The sequence below is a fragment of the Microtus pennsylvanicus genome, chromosome 4 (assembly GCF_037038515.1).
Source record: "Microtus pennsylvanicus isolate mMicPen1 chromosome 4, mMicPen1.hap1, whole genome shotgun sequence".
In the NCBI taxonomy this organism is placed as follows: domain Eukaryota; kingdom Metazoa; phylum Chordata; class Mammalia; order Rodentia; family Cricetidae; genus Microtus; species Microtus pennsylvanicus.
Genome location: NC_134582.1, coordinates 36,617,404 through 36,639,262, shown reverse-complemented (window position 1 = coordinate 36,639,262; position 21,859 = coordinate 36,617,404). Strand labels below are relative to the sequence as shown.

At 40.6% G+C, this 21,859-nt stretch overlaps 1 protein-coding gene across 3 annotated transcripts in view; it reads left to right on the top strand.

The window, feature by feature from the left end:
- The window catches only part of Commd10 (COMM domain containing 10), a 125,563-nt gene that overhangs the window by 56,828 nt on the left and 46,876 nt on the right, over positions 1–21,859 (top strand). The window contains exon 6 of one of the 3 annotated variants that reach the window (XM_075968698.1): positions 2,802–2,922. The exons of the other annotated variants lie outside the window; for them this stretch is intronic. Coding sequence (XP_075824813.1) covers positions 2,802–2,846 — 45 coding nt within the window. The 3' untranslated portion in view covers positions 2,847–2,922. Of the gene's footprint in view, positions 1–2,801; positions 2,923–21,859 lie in introns of those variants that run through there. 3 annotated transcript variants of the gene reach the window in all.

Sequence of the window (21,859 nt, the reverse complement as noted above, 5' to 3'; positions counted from 1 at the left end):
ATATTCTTGGGAATGGTTAGCTCTTGTTCACCAGAGCAGCCATTGGACTGTGTTGTTACAAACATGTTTTGTTGCAAAGGATCAGAAAATTTAACATGGTGCACTTCAGTTCTTCAGTTGCAGCAGCTACCTGTTATCCTGTAACACACCTGGACAAGACACTGTAGATTGCAGATAGTCTTTACTAAAGGAACAATGAATAAGTATATTTGAAAATGACAGACTTCTGGCCCTATGTTTTTCTATTCAGATTTGCAGACCCATAGACAAAACTAAAAGCCTGAACAAGAGCAACTCTACTATGCTTTACTGAGTTCACAAATGCATAAAACATATGACTCTCCTCCTTGGAGTATTTGTGAATTATGTAATTCATTTACAAATATAATTTAGCAAATACTATTCATTTGCATAAGTCTTAAATTGTGATTAAGTACCAAGTATTAAGACAATAAATGTTTTTGGAACTAAAGAATGTTAATACCTTGGTGATTTTAGAGATAATCTAATTCATTATCTCACTCTATTGAAGAAATAGAAATATGAATTATTTGTTATTTCAGATTCTTGCTCAGAGTTATTTTGTTGGTTTGAGTGTGGCATGTCCCTATAGGCTTACATATTTGAATACTTGGTCCCCAGTTGATGGTGCTGTTTGAGGGAGTTTTGGGACCTTTGGGAGGCAGAACATTGGTGGGGGAAATACATCACCAGGGGTGAGCTTTGAGTCTTTATGGCCTTGTCCCACTTCCTCTTTTCTTCATGTGTGATTCCTCAATCAACTTCCAACTCCTGCCATGATTTCTTAACTGTCTCCATGCCTTCCCTAACTGTCTCCATGTCTTTCCTAACTGTCTCCATGCCTTTCCCACCAGATGAACTCTATAGCTCTGCACATGAGTCCAGATAAACCCTTTCGTCCTCAAGGTGCTTTTGTCAGCACCAGAAGGTGACTAATGCAGCCAAACTGCTGGGTCATATCAGAGTCAGGCCTAGAACGGGGATCTCCTGGCCTCTGCTTAGACCTCTTTTCATTTGAAAGCACTAATGTGCCCGTGTGTAGTGGGCTGGATTCAGGGCACAGAGGCAGTGAACATTGAAGAGCACAGGTGGATGATGGGAGAAAAGCTGATATTGTAGACATTGGGCTCTGATTGGGTAAAAATGGGATCAATTGGAATATCAGTCTGTGACAATAAGCCTTAAGATTGTTGTACTAAGCAGAGACATATGGGAGCAGAAATTAAGTAGAAAATTTAGATCCATAAAACATTTCTTGAGAAAAACATGTTTGGACTAGAGAGTAATTTCATAGTGAATGGAAGGAAAAAGAATTAGGATTGAATCTCCATGAACACAATTAAAGGAGCATTGGGAGAATATAATGAATTGAGCCAGTCAGTCAGTCAGTCTGTCTGTCTGTCTGTCTGTCTCTCTCTCTCTCTCTCTCTCTGTATCTCTGTCTGTCTTTCTGTCTGTCTGTCTCTCTTGCTGTGTGTATGTCTCCCTCTCCTCTGTTCCCCCTTTCCCTCCCTCCTCATCTACACATTCATACAAACCCCTCATATGTCAAAGTAAATTAAACTTATAAAAGATTTTGAAAATCTTTCCCATTTGAGGATAATATTAGGCTGTCCAGTTGAATATATCCTTTGGGGATTTGGAAATAGCAGCACTCTTGTGAATGTCTAATATTCGGTATGCAGACTGTGGATTTTTGCCAGTGTGATTATGTTGAAGTTGCAGGGAAGATGAGCTTACTGAAGAATTAGCTGTAGGAAAGAAGTAGAGATGCAGTCTTGGAAATGCTGCCCATTATCAGAGGGAAACGAGAAAAGGGGCACTAAGGAGATCAGTGAGAGGGGTACCGTGGCTTCAGACCGGACAGATGGAGTCCAGCCTCTACGTCTCATTGTAGTTATCTTTTGAATTCCTCATGGTTTTCATGGAAGGCATAGCAGTAATAGTACTGACGTGTTAGGTCAGAGCTGCTGTGATCAGCTAACTGCAGGGAAGCGCTTGTTCACTCTGTGTTTGTAGGTACATTTAGTAATCATTTATACTGAAAATGGGCTTAAAAAAATCACAAAGAATACAGAAGTGCCATTGGCTCTAAAAAGCATACGCATGAAACAAAGACAACATCTAGCGTTGAAAGATGTGTTTGGGGGCAAAACAGCAACATACTAGAGTCCCAAAACAGTTAAATTTGACATATGTACAGATGCAAGTCCTTTGGATATGGGTCGTGTTTAGGTAGAGACTCCAGACTGAGGAAGCTGCTGTTATTTCTCATGATACTGAGTGGATTGTTGCTGAGGGTTATTTAAGGCCTACTGTGAAATAGAAGACTGTAGGTTTTCATTTGTGGCTTCTCTGTGTCATTAGGTAGTCAATCATAAATATTTTGAAGTGAAGGTTAATAATTAGTAGGCTGTATATGCTTAGAAACTGTTAGGTCGTCTCTGTACACTTGTATTTATATGTGTGTATAAGCATTTTATTAGAATGCCAATATTTAGTTATACAAAAATCATGATGTGAATCTAATTACAATAATATACATAATTCAAAATTGTCACTGCTTTGTTGCTGAAAGTGCATTTTAAAATGTGCTCATAGTCAAGAAGAATCCTGCTCCAGTTGTATCATAAGTTCATTGTTTATTAGGTCCCAAGCCTCTGAAATAGAGTACAGTTGGAGAATCCTTTCCTACATTAATTTTGGGATAATGACTCTTCTTCATAAACTGCTCAGTGGTATTTTAAATATTTTAATGCATCTGCTCTCTTTAGCTGTAGGTTCTCCATCAGCAGATCCAACTGAAATCAGATAGAAATCCTTGAAAATACTGTCTTTTTACTGAACAAGTGCAGCCAACTTCTCCTGCCCCTCCTCCTCCCAAGCAACACAATATAGCAGCTATATACGGTTTTCATTATATCAGGTTTGATGCAATTCTACAGATGCCTTACAGTACATGGTAAGATGTGATAGGTTATATGTCCAAATGGCCTCATTTTATTTGAGGTACTTGATCATCTACAAAATTTGATCTCTCCACAATGAAGGAGACATTCATTGTTCTGGAACCAATTCTTTGCAGATACCAAAGAAGGACTGTTTGTTTGTCCAGAGAACACCATTTATTGTGATAAATTATATTAGCAGTTCATTCATAATTGTCTAATAATCCAATGCTTTGTGCTATTGGTCTCAATATTTGTTTTTCCATACTTGGAAGTGAATTTTAAAACATTTTATAAACTCAACTCTTTTGACTTGGACTTCTTTTCCTCGGTGTTCCTGTGTAGTGACGGCGATTGACTCAGAGACACTGCTGCACTGTGGACCCTGTGACCTGGGCACACAGCACTTGTAGTGGTGCAGCTTCCTGATGAGCAGCTTGTAAAGTTAGGGAGCTCACTTAGCACTAACTCGTGGGGTGGGGTCTCATCTGTCTTATCCACGTAGACTTAGGACAAGAGACACACCATTCTTGAAGCTGCACCGACTTTTCTAGAGGCAGTGGAGAGAAGCATTATTTACCAAGCAAACAACTTGAGTTGGGATCACTGTGTGATGCACTGTTACAGTTAGAAGATCGTTCCCAATGGAGAAAACCTTCATGGGCTTGTAGCCAGAGGATTTTATATAAAGTGATACTAGAGGAGCCAGGTAGCGTTTATGATGTGGAGACAGTGTGATGTGATGGGTTCAGGCATGGGGTTCGGGCTCTGGGATCAGCTGCTTTGAATCCTGGCCTTACCAACTTTGGGACTATGGGTAACTTACTTGGCCTCTTTGGCCTTAACTTCCTAATTTTGCAGCAGTATTGGTTTTATTAAATTGCCACTTTTATGCAAAATAATAATACACATTTAAATATAATTGAATGATAACACATAAGGACAGATATTATGGCCACATTTTATAAATTTGTATATTACTTATTATTGGGACAATATAGTTGTCAAAATCAGCTTGAGGAAGAAAGGATTTATTTTTGCTCACAGTTCATCAAGTTGAACTCTGTGGCAGGTGCCTGAGGCAGCTGGTCACATTGCTTCCACACTCGGGAAACAGAGCTCATGGGCTCTGGTGCTCAGCTCATGTCCTCCTTTTTGTTCAGTCTCAAACTGCAGCCCATTTGGATATGGCCCAGTCAGAGGGGGGCCTCCTGCCTCATTTAACCTAATCGAGAAAGCCTCCCACAGACGCACCCCTGGCTCATTGCCATGGTAATTCCAAATTCTGTCAAGCTGACAATCTTGATTAACCAAGTGGACAGTGTTAGGGTTAAATTCTGAAGATATTTCTATGTTTAGAACTAACTTTCATGTTAATTACATCACTTCTTTGTTCGTGTTTTTAAAAAATAACTCCCAGCAACCTGTCCTCGTGCGGCTGGGACAAAAGAGTGCCAGGCTTCAGACTTGGACTGCAGAGCAGATTAAATGGTACCCTAATTACTTCATCCATTACCATTTTTGTGAGAATATGTTCCTAGTGTATTTTTACTCAGATACACAGCATAAATGTAGACATGAATGCAGTTGTGTCCAGCTGAGTTGTGGTAAAGTGAACTCTTGTGTTTTCTGTCAAAAATCATTTTATTGATAAACTTGCTGGATTCCATACACTAGCATTTAAACAATTGTATGTTGTAAGCAAAATTTTTCTCTTGAATGTTTCCTTTATATCTTCCTTTGTTTTTTCCTAAAACTATAAGCTTGTAACTTAGGTCAAATTCTCAAAAGAATGACAGTGCAGTCACAGAAACAGTTCGTTAATGTAGGAGCGGAGTGACAGATTTTCCCTTCCAAATGTGTAAATAATGGTCTGAACAGACATCTGCAGAGAAGAGCTACTCCATCACTGTCGGTCGGAACAGAAGGGAGACTCCATCCCTTTGCAGTAGCTGTGCTGGAAAATAACCTGGACAAGCCAGTGTTGGAACCTTTCTCGTCTGTGACCTGCCACGGTCTAGCTTAGAGAGCCCACAGTTTGATTGGATTTTCTCCCAGGTTCATTAAAAACCATTGGCTTAACGTATGTTCTGCAGGAGGATAAATTGAGGGAAGAGAGATTGGAGCTAATGTTTAAGAATTGTTTTTCTGCTTAATAAGAATTAAGACCCAAAAGGCTCAGTCTGCGTGTGGCATTGGTAACATCTTTTCTGTCTGACTTAATGGAGGTGATACTGTTAACCATGCCACAGCATGATTACCCGGGCCAACGGAGCGGTTTCTGAAGACTCACTATGTGTTAGGGTTTGCTCTAAGTGCTTTAATCCTTGAGTAGAAGCCAAGCTGAGGTGGATAAGCCCCTCTTCTTAACTCTTGGCAACAGTGCTTTGGGTGCATGACTAGAGGTGACCAATAGTGAAATCGCTGCATGAGATACTGCGTAAAGAAATTGTGCTGCAGAGAAGCATAAGACAGCATAGAAGGCCCTCCTGATGGCCATCGCAGCGGGCATGGGGGTAGCAACAGTCTCAGAAGGTTGTGTGTAAGTCACTTAAGCCGTCAGCACTCTGCATTTTCTTTGACACAGTAGTTGCCTTGGGTTGGATGAATATGACTAAAACCAGACACCATGGCCTCATGCATCACATGGAGCCCATTTAGGTAGCGTGTCATGGAGTGTGGCTGAGGGGGTCATGGAGAGAAGCATTGGCAGTTGAGCTGTGAGGAGGACTATTGATGTTCTAAAGCTTATCCGTGCACTGGTGGCCAGGCCGTGGAGAGGCATGGGTAAAACTCATCCATGCAGCAAGGACTTGAAAGGAATGAGAATCCAGGTGTGAGAACATCATCATTTCTCACCTTTATGGCCTTAAAAATCACTTCTTTTTCCAGAGCCTGGTTTTTCCTATAAAATGAAGATAATGATAGGTTCCTTATTAAGTGCTTATGAATATTAAATGATGTAAATACAGAAAGTGTTCCGCACAATGCCTAGATGTAGATGACATTCTTACTAACAGTATAATTATGAACTCTCTTCTTGGTTGTTCTCCAGGTAACTCCAATTTCAAAGGATTAAGAGTTCAGAAGCGCTCTGTAGTTAATCTAAGGCCAGTGTCCTCTTTTGTAAGCCAGCCTATGGTTATCACTACTCACTTCATGGGCTCCATGGGGAAGTGGGTCATTTTTTTTTTTAGCCAAAAGAAAATAGATGTTTAAAACACAACCTGTTTTCATTATATTTTAAAAATATTTTATATCTTAAGTTATTTTATACAGGGATGGCTGTCACATAACTAAAGGTTTGAATCTGTTTAATGAAGTAGGATTGGAGGATCTTCTAGCAGAATAGTGTGCTTGCGGAGGCTCGTGGCTGCTGCAGCCCCCACCATGACCACGTAACTTTGTGGGAGTTTGGGGGCAGCTGGACGTGGTCAAAGGCAGCGTCAGGTGGAATTCCAGGCTGTCTCATTTTATCTCTGTGTCCAGCTGCTCACCATCTCACTTAGAAAGTCTTGTCGTAACCTGTGGACTTCTGTGCTGATGAGCTGCTTGACTCAGTGTGGGGGAACATAAACAGGCCATTTCCATCATCCATGTGAAAATGCATCTCACAGAAAGTCATTGAGGGGCCAGGGCCACAGCACAAGCCGCTGGGTAGCAAGGCATCCTGCTGTCCATGGTCTTATTACACTGTCTTGTACAGGTGAATGTTTCTGAAGCTGTTCGTGCTCACAGACGTCAGTAATCCTATTGCTGTTTATTGGAAGGACATGTTTGCCACTTCAGTTGCCTTGTTGTCAGCTGTTGAGCATAAATTGATGAATAAATAGTCTTAGGCTTACAGAGCTGTAGTCACTACTTCCTAATATAAAACATGTAATAACCCAATCTGCAGACACTCCTGTGCCTGGCTGATTAGTGTAAGTGTGTCGTGTGTCACTCACGAGTCGTAGGTCTAGAGGCGTTCCTTTGCTTCCTACTGAAACAATTGCTCCAGCACGCTGTTAGTCACTAACATGCTGAATGTGTCTTGGGAATGTCTTTCCACAACCCATTTGGAAAATAACTAATATTTTAAATGATACATCTTTATCTTTATAGATAGGTATCACATATTACTAATTTTCAAATTTATTTAGGAAAAAATGACATTGAAGACAACCTAAAAATAATATTCTTTTCTCTGTATTTGTTTTTGTTTGTTTGTTTGTTTTCTTTTGTTTTGTTTTTTGAGACAGGGTTTCCTGTAGCTTCAGAGCGCACAGCTTCAGAAACACATATGTATAGACCAGGCTGGCCTCGAACTCACAGAGATCCGCTTGTCTCTGCCTCCCACAGTGCAGGGATTAAAGGCGTGCGCCACCACACCACCCAGTAGTTATTCTTTTAATAGGAGAAATGACTTACTAATTAAAGCTGAGAGATTTTGATCTGATAGAATCCCTATTTTTAATCATGTTTACATAAAATAACTTGGTAAGTGTCTTATTTAATTTTCTATTGCTCTGATAGATGCCATGTGCAAGGCAACTTATAGAAGAAAGAGTTTATTTGGGGCTTCCAGTTCCAGAGGGTGAGTCCCTGACCATCAGTCACTAAGGCGAGCATGGCAGCAGGCAGGCAGGCAGACATGGTGTCTCACATCTTGAGACAACAGCCACTAGGCTCGGAGAGCTAAGTGGGAATTGAGGTGGACTTTTTGAAACCTCAACACTCACCGCCAGTGGCACACCTCCTCCAGCAAAGCCACACCTTCTAATCCTTCTGAAAAAGTTCCACCAACTGGGGACAAAGTATTCAAACATAGGAATTTATGGGGCTGTTCTCATTCAGGCCATTTCAGTAAGTATTTTCCTTTTATAGAGTGTTTCCCAGGGCTTATATCTGAAGTCTGTAATCAAGAAAATATAGCTTTTCTGTCAAGTAAATATACTTTTTAATATTTACTGTAAAACATGTTTTATGTGGTCCTGTGTGTCACATTTCACCTAGTTTATTTCACAGTCAGAGAATTGTCAATTTTGGATGAAACTATAAAATTGATTTCATTCATTTTTCCATTTGAGGGTATGTGCTTTGAAAACTTTGTAAGAAATTAACACATGCAGTGGTGTTTTCTACTTTAAAAAATATTAAGTGCATCATGTAAATATTATGTAAAGTTGTAATAACGGGGCCAGTGAGGTGGCTCAGTGGGCAGGGTACTTGCCACCAGGCCTAGTGACCTGAGTTCTGCCTGCATGTGATTGAAGAGGGGCACTGATCCTGCAGATTGTCCTCTGACCTCCGCAAGCACAGTGTGGCCCAGACAGACGCATAAATATACAAAACTGCAACTTTTAAATTGCAGTAGTGTGTTTCTTGCCAGTAAGATTTAGAATTTATAGAATGTTTCTTTTCTAGACATAGAAAATGTGTTGAGGCTCTCTGCTTTCTCTGCGTTTCCTAATGTGCAGTGAAGAGTGAATTACTACATAGTTCCCACTGGAAAAAGACAGTTACCTCTCGAGTAGAATCCGGTTCAGATGCAGACGGCACGTGATTCGCCGAGGTTATTCTGTGGTTCTGAACCCTGAGGTTATTATCTGGGATGATTGGCAAGTGGAGACATACAGAGACTCTCTTCTGTTCACCCTGCCCCCCCCATGCATGTCTCTGTCTTCTGTCCCCCACACATATACTAGTCTTGATCATTTCTTAAACTTTTTCATCACCTACACATGCTTTAAGCATAAGTTTGATTAGTTTTTTACTCCTCCATTTGTAGCTTTAGAGTTATCCTCAGCCAAGGCCATTGCTACCCTGAAGATGAAAAGCTTCTCACGGCTTGAATGAGAGGAGGAACCTAGAAGGATAACTTTTATGTTTGAAATACATTAAATACGTCTTTGTTTTCCCCTGTTTAGTATATTGGAAATGCACTTTTATACTTTTTAAAATTTCCAAACTTTTATTAATTGAATCTGTTCTTTGACAGTTTCACGCGTGTATGATGCATAGCGACCACTCTCACCCCCTCCCTCACTGATTTCCTTACAACCCCGTCTACTCACTTTTCCTGTATTTTTCTTACATTCATGTTTATTATTTTGTTTTGTGATCCTCACAGTTTAATTGGGGATGTCTGTGTGACTATCAGTTTGGAACCATCTCTTGGAGCTTGGTATACTCAGCTGAGGGTGTAGTGGTATTTCATTTGTATTTTAATAAATAAAGCTTGCCTGAAGATCAGAGAGTAAAGCAGCCCCTCTGGTCAGCCTTACACACCAGGCAGTGGTGACACACACCTTTGATTTCAGCAGCCACACTAGTTGTCATAGAAACCAGGTGGTGCAGGCCTTTAGTCCCAGCCTGAGAGATAATTATAAAACAGGAGGAGACAGCTCTCAGTCTCAGTCTCATTCTGAGATTCATGGAGGCAGGATCACCATTTTGGACTGATGTGGAGGTAAGAGCCAGTGACTGGCTGCTTTGCTTTTCAGATCTTCAGGTAGAACCCCAGTTTCTCTCTCTGAGTTTCTATGAATCGTTCTTCATGAGAATACACAATTGGCGACAATGATTCCCATTTTTCAGGATCTATCAATAGCCGATAGCTCAGCAGGAAATCTTCTTGACCTGTCCATGACCGACTGTCCACTGGTCCCAGGGTGGTTGTTGAGGGTTCACAGTTGCAGTGGTTGAGTCTAGAAGATGGCATTTCACAGTCCTTTACCTGACCTCTGGCTCCTACCTACTTCTTCCTCCTCTTCTGCAGCATTCCCTGAGCCCTTGACTGTGGTGCATTCTCAGCACTGTGGGCAGCTGCAAGTCGCGTGCTGACACTGTGCCGCTGCATGTAGCATTCAATGGAAACAGGAAGCTGCAGTGGCTGGAATTTACGTTCTTTTTTTCCCAGAATTCCATATCCACTATTACATTCTACTTTTCTGGACGGTAAAGTGAATTATACACATCAGTCAATATCCATACCTACGTGGAAATATGCCTTATTTTCAGACTCATACTTGCTTGACTATCTTTCCTTTTCTGTATATTCCTTAATAATTTTTCTTCTGGATATGTTCCTGAATATTTAGAGGAGTAATTGCCTATCGGAAGGAAGAAATACCTACTACTTCTATCTCCGGTCTTATTTAGACAAATAAGGAACTGGAGCACACATGTTTGTATTCAGTTGAATCAGTAGAATGTGTTCAATTCAATACAGTGAACAAACCTGTGTGAATAAACTATTTATATGCTTAAGAACTATCTAACACCATTATAAAATTACAAAGTTTATCATCATTGTGCACTTATTTTAATGTTATTTATTTTAATTTTTTATAATGGATGCCTGCATGTCAATCTTTTATTTACTGTGGACGTCATGATATATGATATTACCAAAGATGATCAGCTAGAACTCATTCTTGTGATGAGCTCCCAGGTTCCCATAGCAATTTCAGACGCCACATGCTGTTTGACTGGAAGAGCAACTACAGGATGCGGTCTGATCACTCTCGACCTCCCATGGCAAACCTTCTGTTTGTTTTGTGAATTTGGTAGTTAAAGGTTCCTGATAAAACTTGCCGTCTCCACGAGATCCTGCTAAGTCAGACAGTAATAAAATGGCTGCTAAGCTCCAGCCGGTCTTTTTATTCCACTAAACACAGATTTCCTAGATGGTCATGGCATCTGCTTTGTCCAAAACTTCTTACCCGGAAAGCATTAAAATCTACAGCAGAAATTTATAATTTGAATGAGAGAGAGGAAGGGGGCCCCACGAGTGAAAACATTCCTCAGACAAATGGAATCGATGAGAATGGTTCATGAGTCCCCACCATCGTATGATTGCCCTAGCAACATAAAGCAGTCCCCTGCAGTCCCTCCCCCATTTAATTGCTGAAGCAGAGAAGTACATTAAATGTTAATTAGCTCTGCTATCTGTAGTCACATCTGCACTACTGAAGTTCTGCCTGCCTCTCAGAGCAGAACCGTCATCATTCATTACCTGGAGGACTCAGTTCTAGTGCTTGGCTTCAGTAGAGAATGTTTCTGGTCTTTTACCTGTAGGCGTCCCTGAAAGTCTCGTATAGACGTATACGTGCCTATATATACATTCATATATAATGTATGGATTTGTATATTTTTTCATACCTTGGAAAATACAAACTAATAAAAGGAAGAGGGTTTTTTTTATTAAATCAGCCAAGCTAAATACTTTGAAAACTTTAGTGTTTTTTATTTAGTTTGGATTTTTTTTTAGCATCTACTTGATTTTTATTATGTTTCCTCGATGTTCTGTTTTCTCTTGTCTTCCTGTGATTACCCTGAGACACCACGTATCCCACCTCCATTGATTCTTCTCCCTTTGCTGAATGACCTGTACTATGTATATGATGATATGACTATGTATATGATAGTATCTAAAAGTGAAAGTGCAGCTTAGGAACAAAGCCGGAAGCAATGTCATAATAACTAATCTTGAGCTGTTTTTTGAAATTGTTAGCTCGTCAGTGAATATTTCCATGTCTAGCATTGATGGTTTGAGCCAGTAGGAGCTTCCTTTTCAGTCTGTGGTTGGGACTGCAAAGTGGGAAAATTCAGAGTTTTCTGCAATTTCATTATAAGTTGGACCCCGCTGGCTGAGAGCCCTGATCCACTCCCTCCATCAAATGGCCGCAAAGTAGCCGAGCCTTGTCCACGCTCCTCTCAATAGGACGCAGACAGACACATCCATAATCCATTTCCAGTGCTGGAGTAATGTAGAAATGAGTGGGCTTTGCCTGCGTTTTTGGAAGAGGAAGAACATTGTTGAGGGAGTTTTCCTGATTTGTTAAAAATTCCTATTTATTCTATGGGAAGTAAACTGTAGAAAGTAAATCTACAGTTTACTTCCCAGCGAAGCCTAGTGTAGGATAATGAGCCAGATTCCGCTGGGAAGCAGCCTCACCCAAATTCAATCCTGAGACCATGTGATGGCAGCAGAGAACTGGCTCCTGAAAGTTGACCTCTGACCTCCACCTGCACGTTGTTGTAAGGGTGTTACCTCTCACCCTTTCAGTAAGCAACAGTGAAACTTGCTAAAAAGTCGCTTCTTCAAACTGTGGTCTCCGGAGAAGGCATTATAGGTATCAGCATTAAGATGGCGTCGCACTCAGTGAAAGTTGGATTGATCGGCATCTTAGCATTTTCAGTTCCTCGTCAGTGGTTAAATGATGACTTCAGTACACACAGCACATGCACCCATGAACTCGGTGCCTCTCTCTTACACCAGTTAGCCACTCCTATTCCAAGCACAGTGTAGCAGGCTTTTAGTATGACACTTTGGACAACCAGGATCTCATTGCAGTCCCATGTAAAAGCTAAGTGAGGAGACGGCCCTGTGCTCAGTTCTCACTGAGTGAGGAGATGGCCCCGTGCTCAGTTCTCACTGAGTGAGGAGAGGAGAGGGCCCCGTGCTCAGTTCTCACTGAGTGAGGAGAGGAGAGGGCCCCGTGCTCAGTTCTCACTGAGTGAGGAGAGGAGAGGGCCCCGTGCTCAGTTCTCACTGAGTGAGGAGAGGAGAGGGCCCCGTGCTCAGTTCTCACTGAGTGAGGAGAGGAGAGGGCCCTGTGCTCAGTTCTCGCTGAGTGAGGAGAGGGGAGAGCCCTGTGCTCAGTTCTCACTGAGTGAGGAGAGGGGAGAGCCCTGTGCTCAGTTCTCACTGAGTGAGGAGAGCCCTGTGCTCAGTTCTCACTGAGTGAGGAGAGGGGAGAGCCCTGTGCTCAGTTCTCACTGAGTGAGGAGAGCCCTGTGCTCAGTTCTCACTGAGTGAGGAGAGGGGAGAGCCCTGTGCTCAGTTCTCACTGAGTGAGGAGATGGCCCCGTGCTCAGTTCTCACTGAGTGAGGAGAGGAGAGGGCCCTGTGCTCAGTTCTCACTGAGTGAGGAGATGGCCCCGTGCTCAGTTCTCACTGAGTGAGGAGAGGAGAGGGCCCTGTGCTCAATTCTCACTGAGTGAGGAGAGGAGAGGGCCCTGTGCTCAGTTCTCATTGAGTGAGGAGAGGAGAGGGCCCTGTGCTCAGTTCTCACTGAGTGAGGAGAGGAGAGGGCCCTGTGCTCAATTCTCACTGAGTGAGGAGAGGAGAGGGCCCTGTGCTCAGTTCTCATTGAGTGAGGAGAGGAGAGGGCCCTGTGCTCAGTTCTCACTGAGTGAGGAGAGGAGAGGGCCCTGTGCTCAGTTCTCACTGAGTGAGGAGAGGAGAGGGCTCTCTTCTTACTTCTTACTGAGCACCAATTCCTGGCATGGACTTCAGTCATGCGGCTCTTTCCTGCAGAGCCTTCTGTGCTGGGAGCAGAGAGATGCTCATCTATGTTGATAGTTTGATATGTTCTTTCTCCAAGGTAATCCTTGACATTGTTTTTATTTCACTTAGTTTCTTCAGAGAGAACAGACACTGTGTACACATACTTTCACTTTTTTTGTGTGTTGAGTCATGAGCTTCGTTTAATATACGTTGTTTAATTCTGCAAATATGTATCAAATGTGTAGCTATAGAATGAGAATTTCATAAAGGTATAAATATACAAAGAAATTTTATTAAAGCAAATACTTTTGGTTATTTAAATGAAAGTATTAATGTAACTGGGTCTATTTAGTTGAGAGACTGTGATAGAAAATAATATTGTCATGATCTGTTACATATAACTTTTATAAAATGGAGGAATTTTTAAATCCATAAAAATGATATTTAATATTTTGTACAGAATGTATTTAATTTAAAAATTGGTATCTTCTCTTATTCTGTTTTGTTTTCAGCCACAATTTTGTGAGATTATGTATTTATATTATAGAGCAGTGTATTTTCATCATTCTCAAATATATTTTAAATTCCTTGCCGGGTGGTGGCGGCACACACCTTTAATCCCAGCACTTGGGAGGCAGAGGCAGGAGGATCTCTGTGAGTTCGAGGTCAGCCTGGTCTACAAGAGCTAGTTCCAGGACAGGCTCCAAAACCACAGAAAAACCCTGTCTCGAAAAAGCCAAAAAAAAAAAAAAAGAAAAAAGAAAGAAAAGAAAAGAAAAAATAAATTCCTTGAGAATTTTATATATGGTATTTTTTATCATCTTCATCCCCCCAACTATTCCTAGGTATATATCTCTATTTAAAAAAGATTTCTTCATGAAAAAAATTCAAATGCATATTGAAAGATACAGTGAAGGTTTGAGAGGATTTTTTTTATATTGTTCTTATTTTGAGACAAGATCTTATTATATAGCTGAGGCTGACCTTCAACTAGCAATCTTCCAGCCTGTTCTGGTTAGAACCTGGGCTAGTATTTAATGTAGAGGTACAAATAGCCAAGCTGTTCACGGTGCTGTTCGTGGGAAAGGAAAAGCATTATCATGGGTAGATTTTGATATAAAGGAAACAATTGTCCTGAGGTAAAACTGTCCAGAGTATTTCCACACTGATAATCTTCTCCAATTAGATAAAACTGCTTTCATCCTACATGAGCTTACTGTTCAATATTTGGGGGTATAATGTTTTTGGCTACAAAATAAATATTTTTGACATTAAGGAAATCCTTTCTCCTTTGATTTTAACCATTACATAAGGTTTTTATTGGGATAGGGATTGGCTAACTGATCAGCTTTCACATCAAGGAGAAAACTTGGGCTTTGACAACGCTTTGATTAGTAATGTTTCCTGCAGTGTTCCCATGAGTGCTAGAGGCTGTTTTACTCACTTTCTCTCTTATTTGTGTTAGCAAATGAAATAATAATTAGTCACATAAAACACAGTGTATGTACAAAGTTTATCTTGACTGGAAAGTTTTATTACATCTTTAGTAGAAACAGGAAACTAATGTTACTTTCTGTTAATAAGTTTCATAATATTACAGTATGATTTTAAGATTCATATTTTACAAGAGCCATTTTTCAAACATAACAATTGCCAATATGTGTGACATGTATCTGGGATATAACTTTCTGAAATGGATTCAAGTTAATCGGGTCATTTCTAAATATCAGTTCCGCTGTTAAGTTCTGCACGCTCTTTGGTTCTAGCATTGTTCTTTTAGTACAAACATCCGTGAAGAGGCGCTTGCTGAAGATGGATGTCAGTGGATGCTTTTGATCCTAAGTTTTAGAAAATAGTTTTAAGTATTAAAAACAAAACTTTATTTCTGTAAAAAGACTTTTAAATTCTGAAAGCACATAAATTACTATTAACAGATAGGTCAATGTAGACAATGTAAGAAGCAAAAAGCCCATGCCTGCAGTTCCACCGTGCAAATCAACCACTCTCAACAGTGCGGTTTTAAGCACGGATTGCTGTATAGACTGTATTGTTTGTAAATTCTCACTATGAGAAACAGCTTTGCCCTGCACAGCTTCTAAAGGACACTTCCGAATGACAACAGAATACAGTATGTGTAAAGAAGCAAATCTTACTTGCTAACCAGCAACAGCCACAATGAAGAGTCTTGTATTTGGAATTTCTGAAGCAGGTTGTCCATGAGGCAGCTCTGTCGCGGATTGTCCAGAAGCAGGGAAAGTGGAACTATATTCACAGAACAGCCTCTTGATGAGGCAGAACAATGCAGAGCAAGTGGTAGCTAAAATGTAGCAAAAGGACGGGGCTGGAGAGATGGCTCAGAGGTTAAGAGCATTGCCTGCTCTTCCAAAGGTCCTGAGTTCAGTTCCCAGCAACCACATGGTGGCTCACAACCATCTGTAAAGAGGTCTGGTGCCCTCTTTTGGCCTGTAGGCACACACACACACACAAACAGAATATTGTATACATAATAAATAAATAAATATTTAGAAAAAAATGCAAAAGGACCTAGTCTTTTGCCATTAGGAAATTCCAGCTAGGCCACAGTAGGGGTTTGACTTGACTGTACTTGAACATTGCTAGAGAGTGTTTGAGTTGCTTATACCAGATTTTTAAGTTGTAGCCCTGCTGAACAGATCTTATTGGTCTTAATAATAAAAACCCGGAGTCAGATATTGGGTTATATAAGTTTCTTGTGGTTATGTCATCAGCCATAGAGTTCTGATCAGAACCTGTGTTTTCAAGATTGCTTAGAAGTGCTACAAAGAGCTTTGATCTTAACTTTGGCGAAAACAAGGTAGGAAGCCAGTTAGATGCTAGCCTGGGACTGCATGGCACTAGTTCAGGCTGTCTTGTATAAAATAGGAAGGGTCTGTCTCAAGAAACAAAAAGTATGTGTGTATGTGTAGGTATGTATGTGTGCGCGCACATGCATGTGTATCTTTAGTTAGGTTTACTGTGTTAATTCCTAGTATTTTAATTTGCAAAGCATAGTAACTTTTATCTCTTGCTGTGAATAGGCATTAATTCCCAATGATAACGCTGCTTGAAAGCTAGCAAATACTTCCTATTTTTATAAATGTTTTTGTAAACTTTATTTTTTGTGTGCATGATTGGCTAATAAGCTGTTTTGAGGTGCCCTCTGTTTGGGGGTGCTGTGTATACTTCAAGACAACAGTGTTCGTTTTTCACAGTGAAAAAGAAGAAAAGAACACCAGACTTTTGACATCTATTTTTCCTTTTCAGATTGTTTTCTTCTTAGAGAAAAAATAGTTCATAAATAGAAACATAGAAAATTAGACAGGAATATGTTGCAGATTTGCAAGAAGATGATTGGAGTCCCTGGATATGTGTGTTTTCTTTGGTTAGCAAGATTAAAAGCGGGTACTTCTTGGTACAGTGGGCAGTGTGGGTAAGTGCGCATAATCCATCAGACAGAGAGGTGAGGGAAGGAGGAACATGTGCCAGTGCTCCTTGGGGACCCAGGGACACGAGGAAAACACGAGAATACTTAAGAAGAAAGTGTGAAATGCAATTATTTGAAGTTCCGATTAAACCTAGTTTAAGCCTATAGTTTTATTCTTACAAAAATATTTCCAAGAACTGAAGAGAAGGCGGTCTCTGGTTCTTATGAAAACTTAGTTTTAGCTATTGAAATTAAGTTTATATAGTTTAATTTAGAGATTATTCATCCCAAAATCTCATTTGGTAAAAACAGGATCGTGTAATGTAGGTTCAGATTATTTTATCAAGATTTACAGCTTTTATGCTCGTTAGACTATGGATCGTGTATTCTGGAAGACAGGACTGCACTTTTGATTCAGCTAGTTAAATGACAGCAAGCTTTTTACTTAGGGAGATGGCGTGTACTTGTGAAATATCAGTACTTTGTGACGAGATCTAGATTCTATTCAGGAAAACGAGACTTGATTTTGAAGGAAGTTATTGCTGTTTTCCATTTTGATATTTTTATAAAAGGAACTGGGACGTAACCACATTTGACAATTTTCATATTATGGTTGTTTTAATTGACTAATGTCTTCCAGTTGCTCTTGGCTGGATGATATAAAATATTCCAAGCCGGGCGGTGGTGGCGCACGCCTTTAATCCCAGCACTTGGGAGGCAGAGGCAGGCGGATCTCTGTGAGTTCGAGACCAGCCTGGTCTACAAGAGCTAGTTCCAGGACAGGCTCCAAAACCACAGAGAAACCCTGTCTCGAAAAATCAAAAAAAAAAAAAACAAATAAAATATTCCATAGCATTTTCTCTTAATTTACTTTTGTGTATTTATTTCCTTGTAATTCATATCATTTACTGTGTCTTCCTCATCATAAAATTATATGTGTCTTCATAAGAATTAGATATTTCTGTGTTAAAATGATATTTTTCTTCAGAATGAAAAAGGAGATAAGATTGAATATAAAAATGAAATCTAGGGAGTGTTTTTTAAAAGTGAGTATGGGCTTCTGTTTCTTAAGTTTGTGGACTGTAAACTGAAGTGAGATTTAGTATATCAGAGCATAGAGTTTTTTACTACGAATTTAATGTGAGGGAAGAAATATCATAGCATGTTTAAACCACATACTTGAATAATATTGTTTACTTAATATTTATTAACATCCAAAGCAGGCTTTGAAGACCATAACGGGCTCTGGGACTGCATCTGTGAGCTTATTGGTGAATTAGGTATTCAGTTTGTAACTAGAAATTTTAGGAGCTGTGATGAGGGAAAACTGCAGGTGCTTTTGGAGCCCTGTCCAGGGAAAATTAGCTTACTTCATGGAAGATCCGTGTGGCCACAAACTGAGCCAGGCAGAAAGTGTGGGATTTGGGATTCTAGGAATCAGAAAGAGTGTGCTCAAAACCCTGAAGGGACTGGAGAGCGTGATAAGAAGGGACTGAAAGAAGGGCTGGCTCCCTGCAATGGATGCCGTGCAGATGAGGGGAGGGGAGGTAGCCTGGTGTGACTGAAAGGCAAAGGTTACAAGTATCTGATGCAAAGGAGGTGCTCATCCGGGTTCAGGATGAAGGCATCTATCTGGTGGTCTTGGCCCAGCTGCTTCATTTTTTTATAGTTCTAAGTTGCTACCCAGTATCATTTCTCTTTGGCCTGAAGGATTTTCACTGGCGTTTTCTCTAATTATAATCTACTACTAACCTATTCTAATTTCTGTTTTCCTGACTATGACTTTATTTTACTGTTGAAGATACCTTTCTAGAAATAGAATTCTTGATTGCCTTTTGCACTCCTGGTATGCTCTTCCAATTATTTTGATGCCCAAGAATTCAGCTGTCAGTCTTACATCCCCGGCTTCCCCATTTTAGAAAGTATTTTTTTTTTCCTGGATTCTTTGACAGTGCCAGGAATCAAATGCAGAGCCCAGTGCACGCTAGACACTCCCTCCGCCTCTGAGCTATGCCTCTAACACTGCTGGTTCTCAAAGATCTGAAGAAGTGTTCAACAGTTTGACTATTTCTAGAAATTTTCTTTGTGTTTATTATACTCATTCAAGTTCATTGTGTTTCTTTGGGCCATAAGGTACTGTTTCCTGCAGACTGGAGAGCATTCTCATTGTACTGCCACAGTGTCTTCCCTTCCTCCTCCTGCTCCTCCTTCCTCCTCCTCCACTGTCCTGCTCAGTTTCTTTCCACACAATGGCGAGGCCATCGCACACTGTCTTAGAGATCTCTGACCTTTTAGTCAGCTTCCCCTTTCTTGGAAGATTGGGTCTTTTCTGCTAACACGCCTTTAATTTTGCTTATTCAGCCATCTCTGTTCCCTGTTCACGTGGTGAATATTCTATTTCAGTTACTGTACTTCTCAGAGCTAGAGTTCACATTTCCATTTCCATTCTTCTGAGATTCCTTTCGTCCTCATTTCCTGATAGCGTATATTTTTTTCAATTCTTTGAATACAATTGTGTGAATTATTTGACCTTTCTTGGTTATTTCATGTGATAAACTTAGCATGTTAGCCTACTTACAATCATTTTTATGATTACATTTCTTCCTAAGAATGTGAAATACTTTCCTGTTTATTTGCACATCCAGAAATTCTTTCATTGAGATCTGTTTACTGTCAGTTACATGTGAAATAACTGTGGGTTCTCGTACATATTTCAAGGCCATTTTCTTTTAATTGTTCAGGAGGTGATCAGTTTGCCTGAATTGAAAGTGTAGAACTGTCCTGTGAGGTGTGTGGCTTGAGTTTCCCCTGGGACTTCCTTACCTTGGTCCCCTGAGTGCTTCTGAAAACAGTGTCATGTGGTCTAGTAGTCTGTGCATAATCCCACACCAGCTCCCTCTGCCCCCCTTTAACTTCATATCTTTAAAAAAAATAATAACTCCTTGAGTCCAGTTAGTGCCACTTATGTGCAGGTAAGTTTCGGGCCATCCGCTGAAGCATAGTTAATCTACCAGAGACCACATCCCTAAAACAGTGGACTTTCCCTCCCCTAATATCCATGAACGGTTAACAGCTCCCGTCCTCCATCCACGCTGGAGCATTGACTAGACTGATCTCGTGCCGGCCTCGTGCATGCATCCACTGCTGGGCATTCATAATGCCCTGTCGTGTCCAGAAGGCGCTTTCCCCCAGTCCTCCCCAACCTCCTCACACTTTCTCAGCTCAGGTATGAAATCCTTAGGCATACTGTCAGCACCTTGCCATCCAATCTGATTAGTTTCTATTTTTAAATCGCTAATTAAAGCTTGAACTTTATCTGCTTAATTTTTTTGTTTTTTGTATATTATAAAAAATAAATTTTAATACATAGGAAACAAATAGTTAAGCATAGTTTAGAGTGTCTGTGGAGTAAAGAAAAAGAAACTTTAAAATATAATTAATTTTGATCTAGTCTTACATTTTAAATATGGCTATAAACTGATTTTACTATTCTTAACTATAGAATTGAGTATGTAACATTAGACTATAAATAATTCCTTAAGTTTATAAGTGCTAAGTTACCTATCAACCAAAAATTTACCTTGCTTAAAAAAAATGAATCATTTTTAAATGTTGTACAAAACCTAGCTTGACTGTTTGGTATTTGGTCCTCTCATTTATAACATTTTAGTTATGCATCCTTAGCATTTGTTTATCTTTAGGAATGTGTGTGATACGTTTCTTTTAGAGTGCATATGAGTTCTTATAATTCAAGTGGTAAGTGATTTAGTAGCGGTTGGCTCTGGCAAGAATTATAGACGTTGTGTATATCAATTGCTAACTATAGCCATGAAATTGTGGGAAACTATACTTCACTGATAAACCATGCTGAATTGTCACGGTTGAGGAAAATAAGAGGTCAAGCTGATAAGACTTACATGATCATGATTTTACTTAACTACTTGAACCGGAGGAGAATAATCATTTATCCATATGTGTCCTGGAATGGGTAGACTGACTGGAGAAACGCCTTAAATCATATACAATCCCTTGGGATGAGTCCAGCATCTAGAAGGAGGCTTGGATATGGGTCACTGCCACACTCTGCTGCTGCTTCTAGTCTTAGCTAATAGTGCTGGGGGCGGGAGGTAGGGTTGCACTCCATACACCTCTGGTGAGTGCCAAACAGAACAGAGGTCATTGCTGTCATCATTACCATCCACGTGACCTTGGCTGAATGTTTTGCTTTTCTGAGTTAGGCAAGTAACATCAGCACCTATCTCATAACATTGGAATTTAGTTAAAATAATTTTTTTCTGTGATTAAGTAAATATAATCTGTTACAGTTTCGCCATTGTAATTCAGGGAATCACCTCCACCAAGCCCCAATGTGATAAAGTGTTGCAGAGTAGCAGAGAACACTGCCTTGCCAAGCATTCTGGGATAGCGAGTCCACCCTGTTGTGTTTTCCCACCACCCTCTAGTGTTCTATGTATCACTTTCTTTTGCTCTGCGTGTCAGAGCACAACAGTCTCAGGGGCTGCTCGGGTGATGAAATTCTAAGATATAAATTTCGCCCGAGTTTCTGCAGCCCTCACATGCAGGTACACGCTAGCAGTGGCTCATCTGCGGTGATTCATGTCCCTCCTGTATAACACAGCCCCGCCCCCCCTCCCGCCATGCACCCAGCGGATATGGCAGGTCAGTCCTGCAGCTGTCTCACCTTTGACCACAGACTCCACATTTTTCCCCTGTCTTCTCATGAGGTTATGCAAACCAACTCCGTAATGTATGTCCTTGTAAACTCTTTCCGTGTTAGAGATGCTGGGTTGTTGCTTACCTTTTACTCGCATACATTAATTATATGTAAAAGTGGGTTTCATTATGACATTTACATGTGTATATATTTTGAGCATATTCATCACCATTATCTACTCTCACTGATCCCCCTCCTCCCCCAGCCAGTCCTCTTCTACTCAGTGTGTACGTGTGTACCAGTGACTTGATGTGTAGCGTGGTGAGGGATGCTTTACAGGAGCGCTGACAACTTAGTACTGACTACACCACTGAGGAAAACGTCCCACCCACCCTCCTAGCTCAGCCCTGCAACCACTCACTGCTGGTCCGTAAGCAGCAAGCAGTGGGCTCTTTGGACCCCTTCTCCACTCATTGTTTAGACTTCTGACTTCTGGC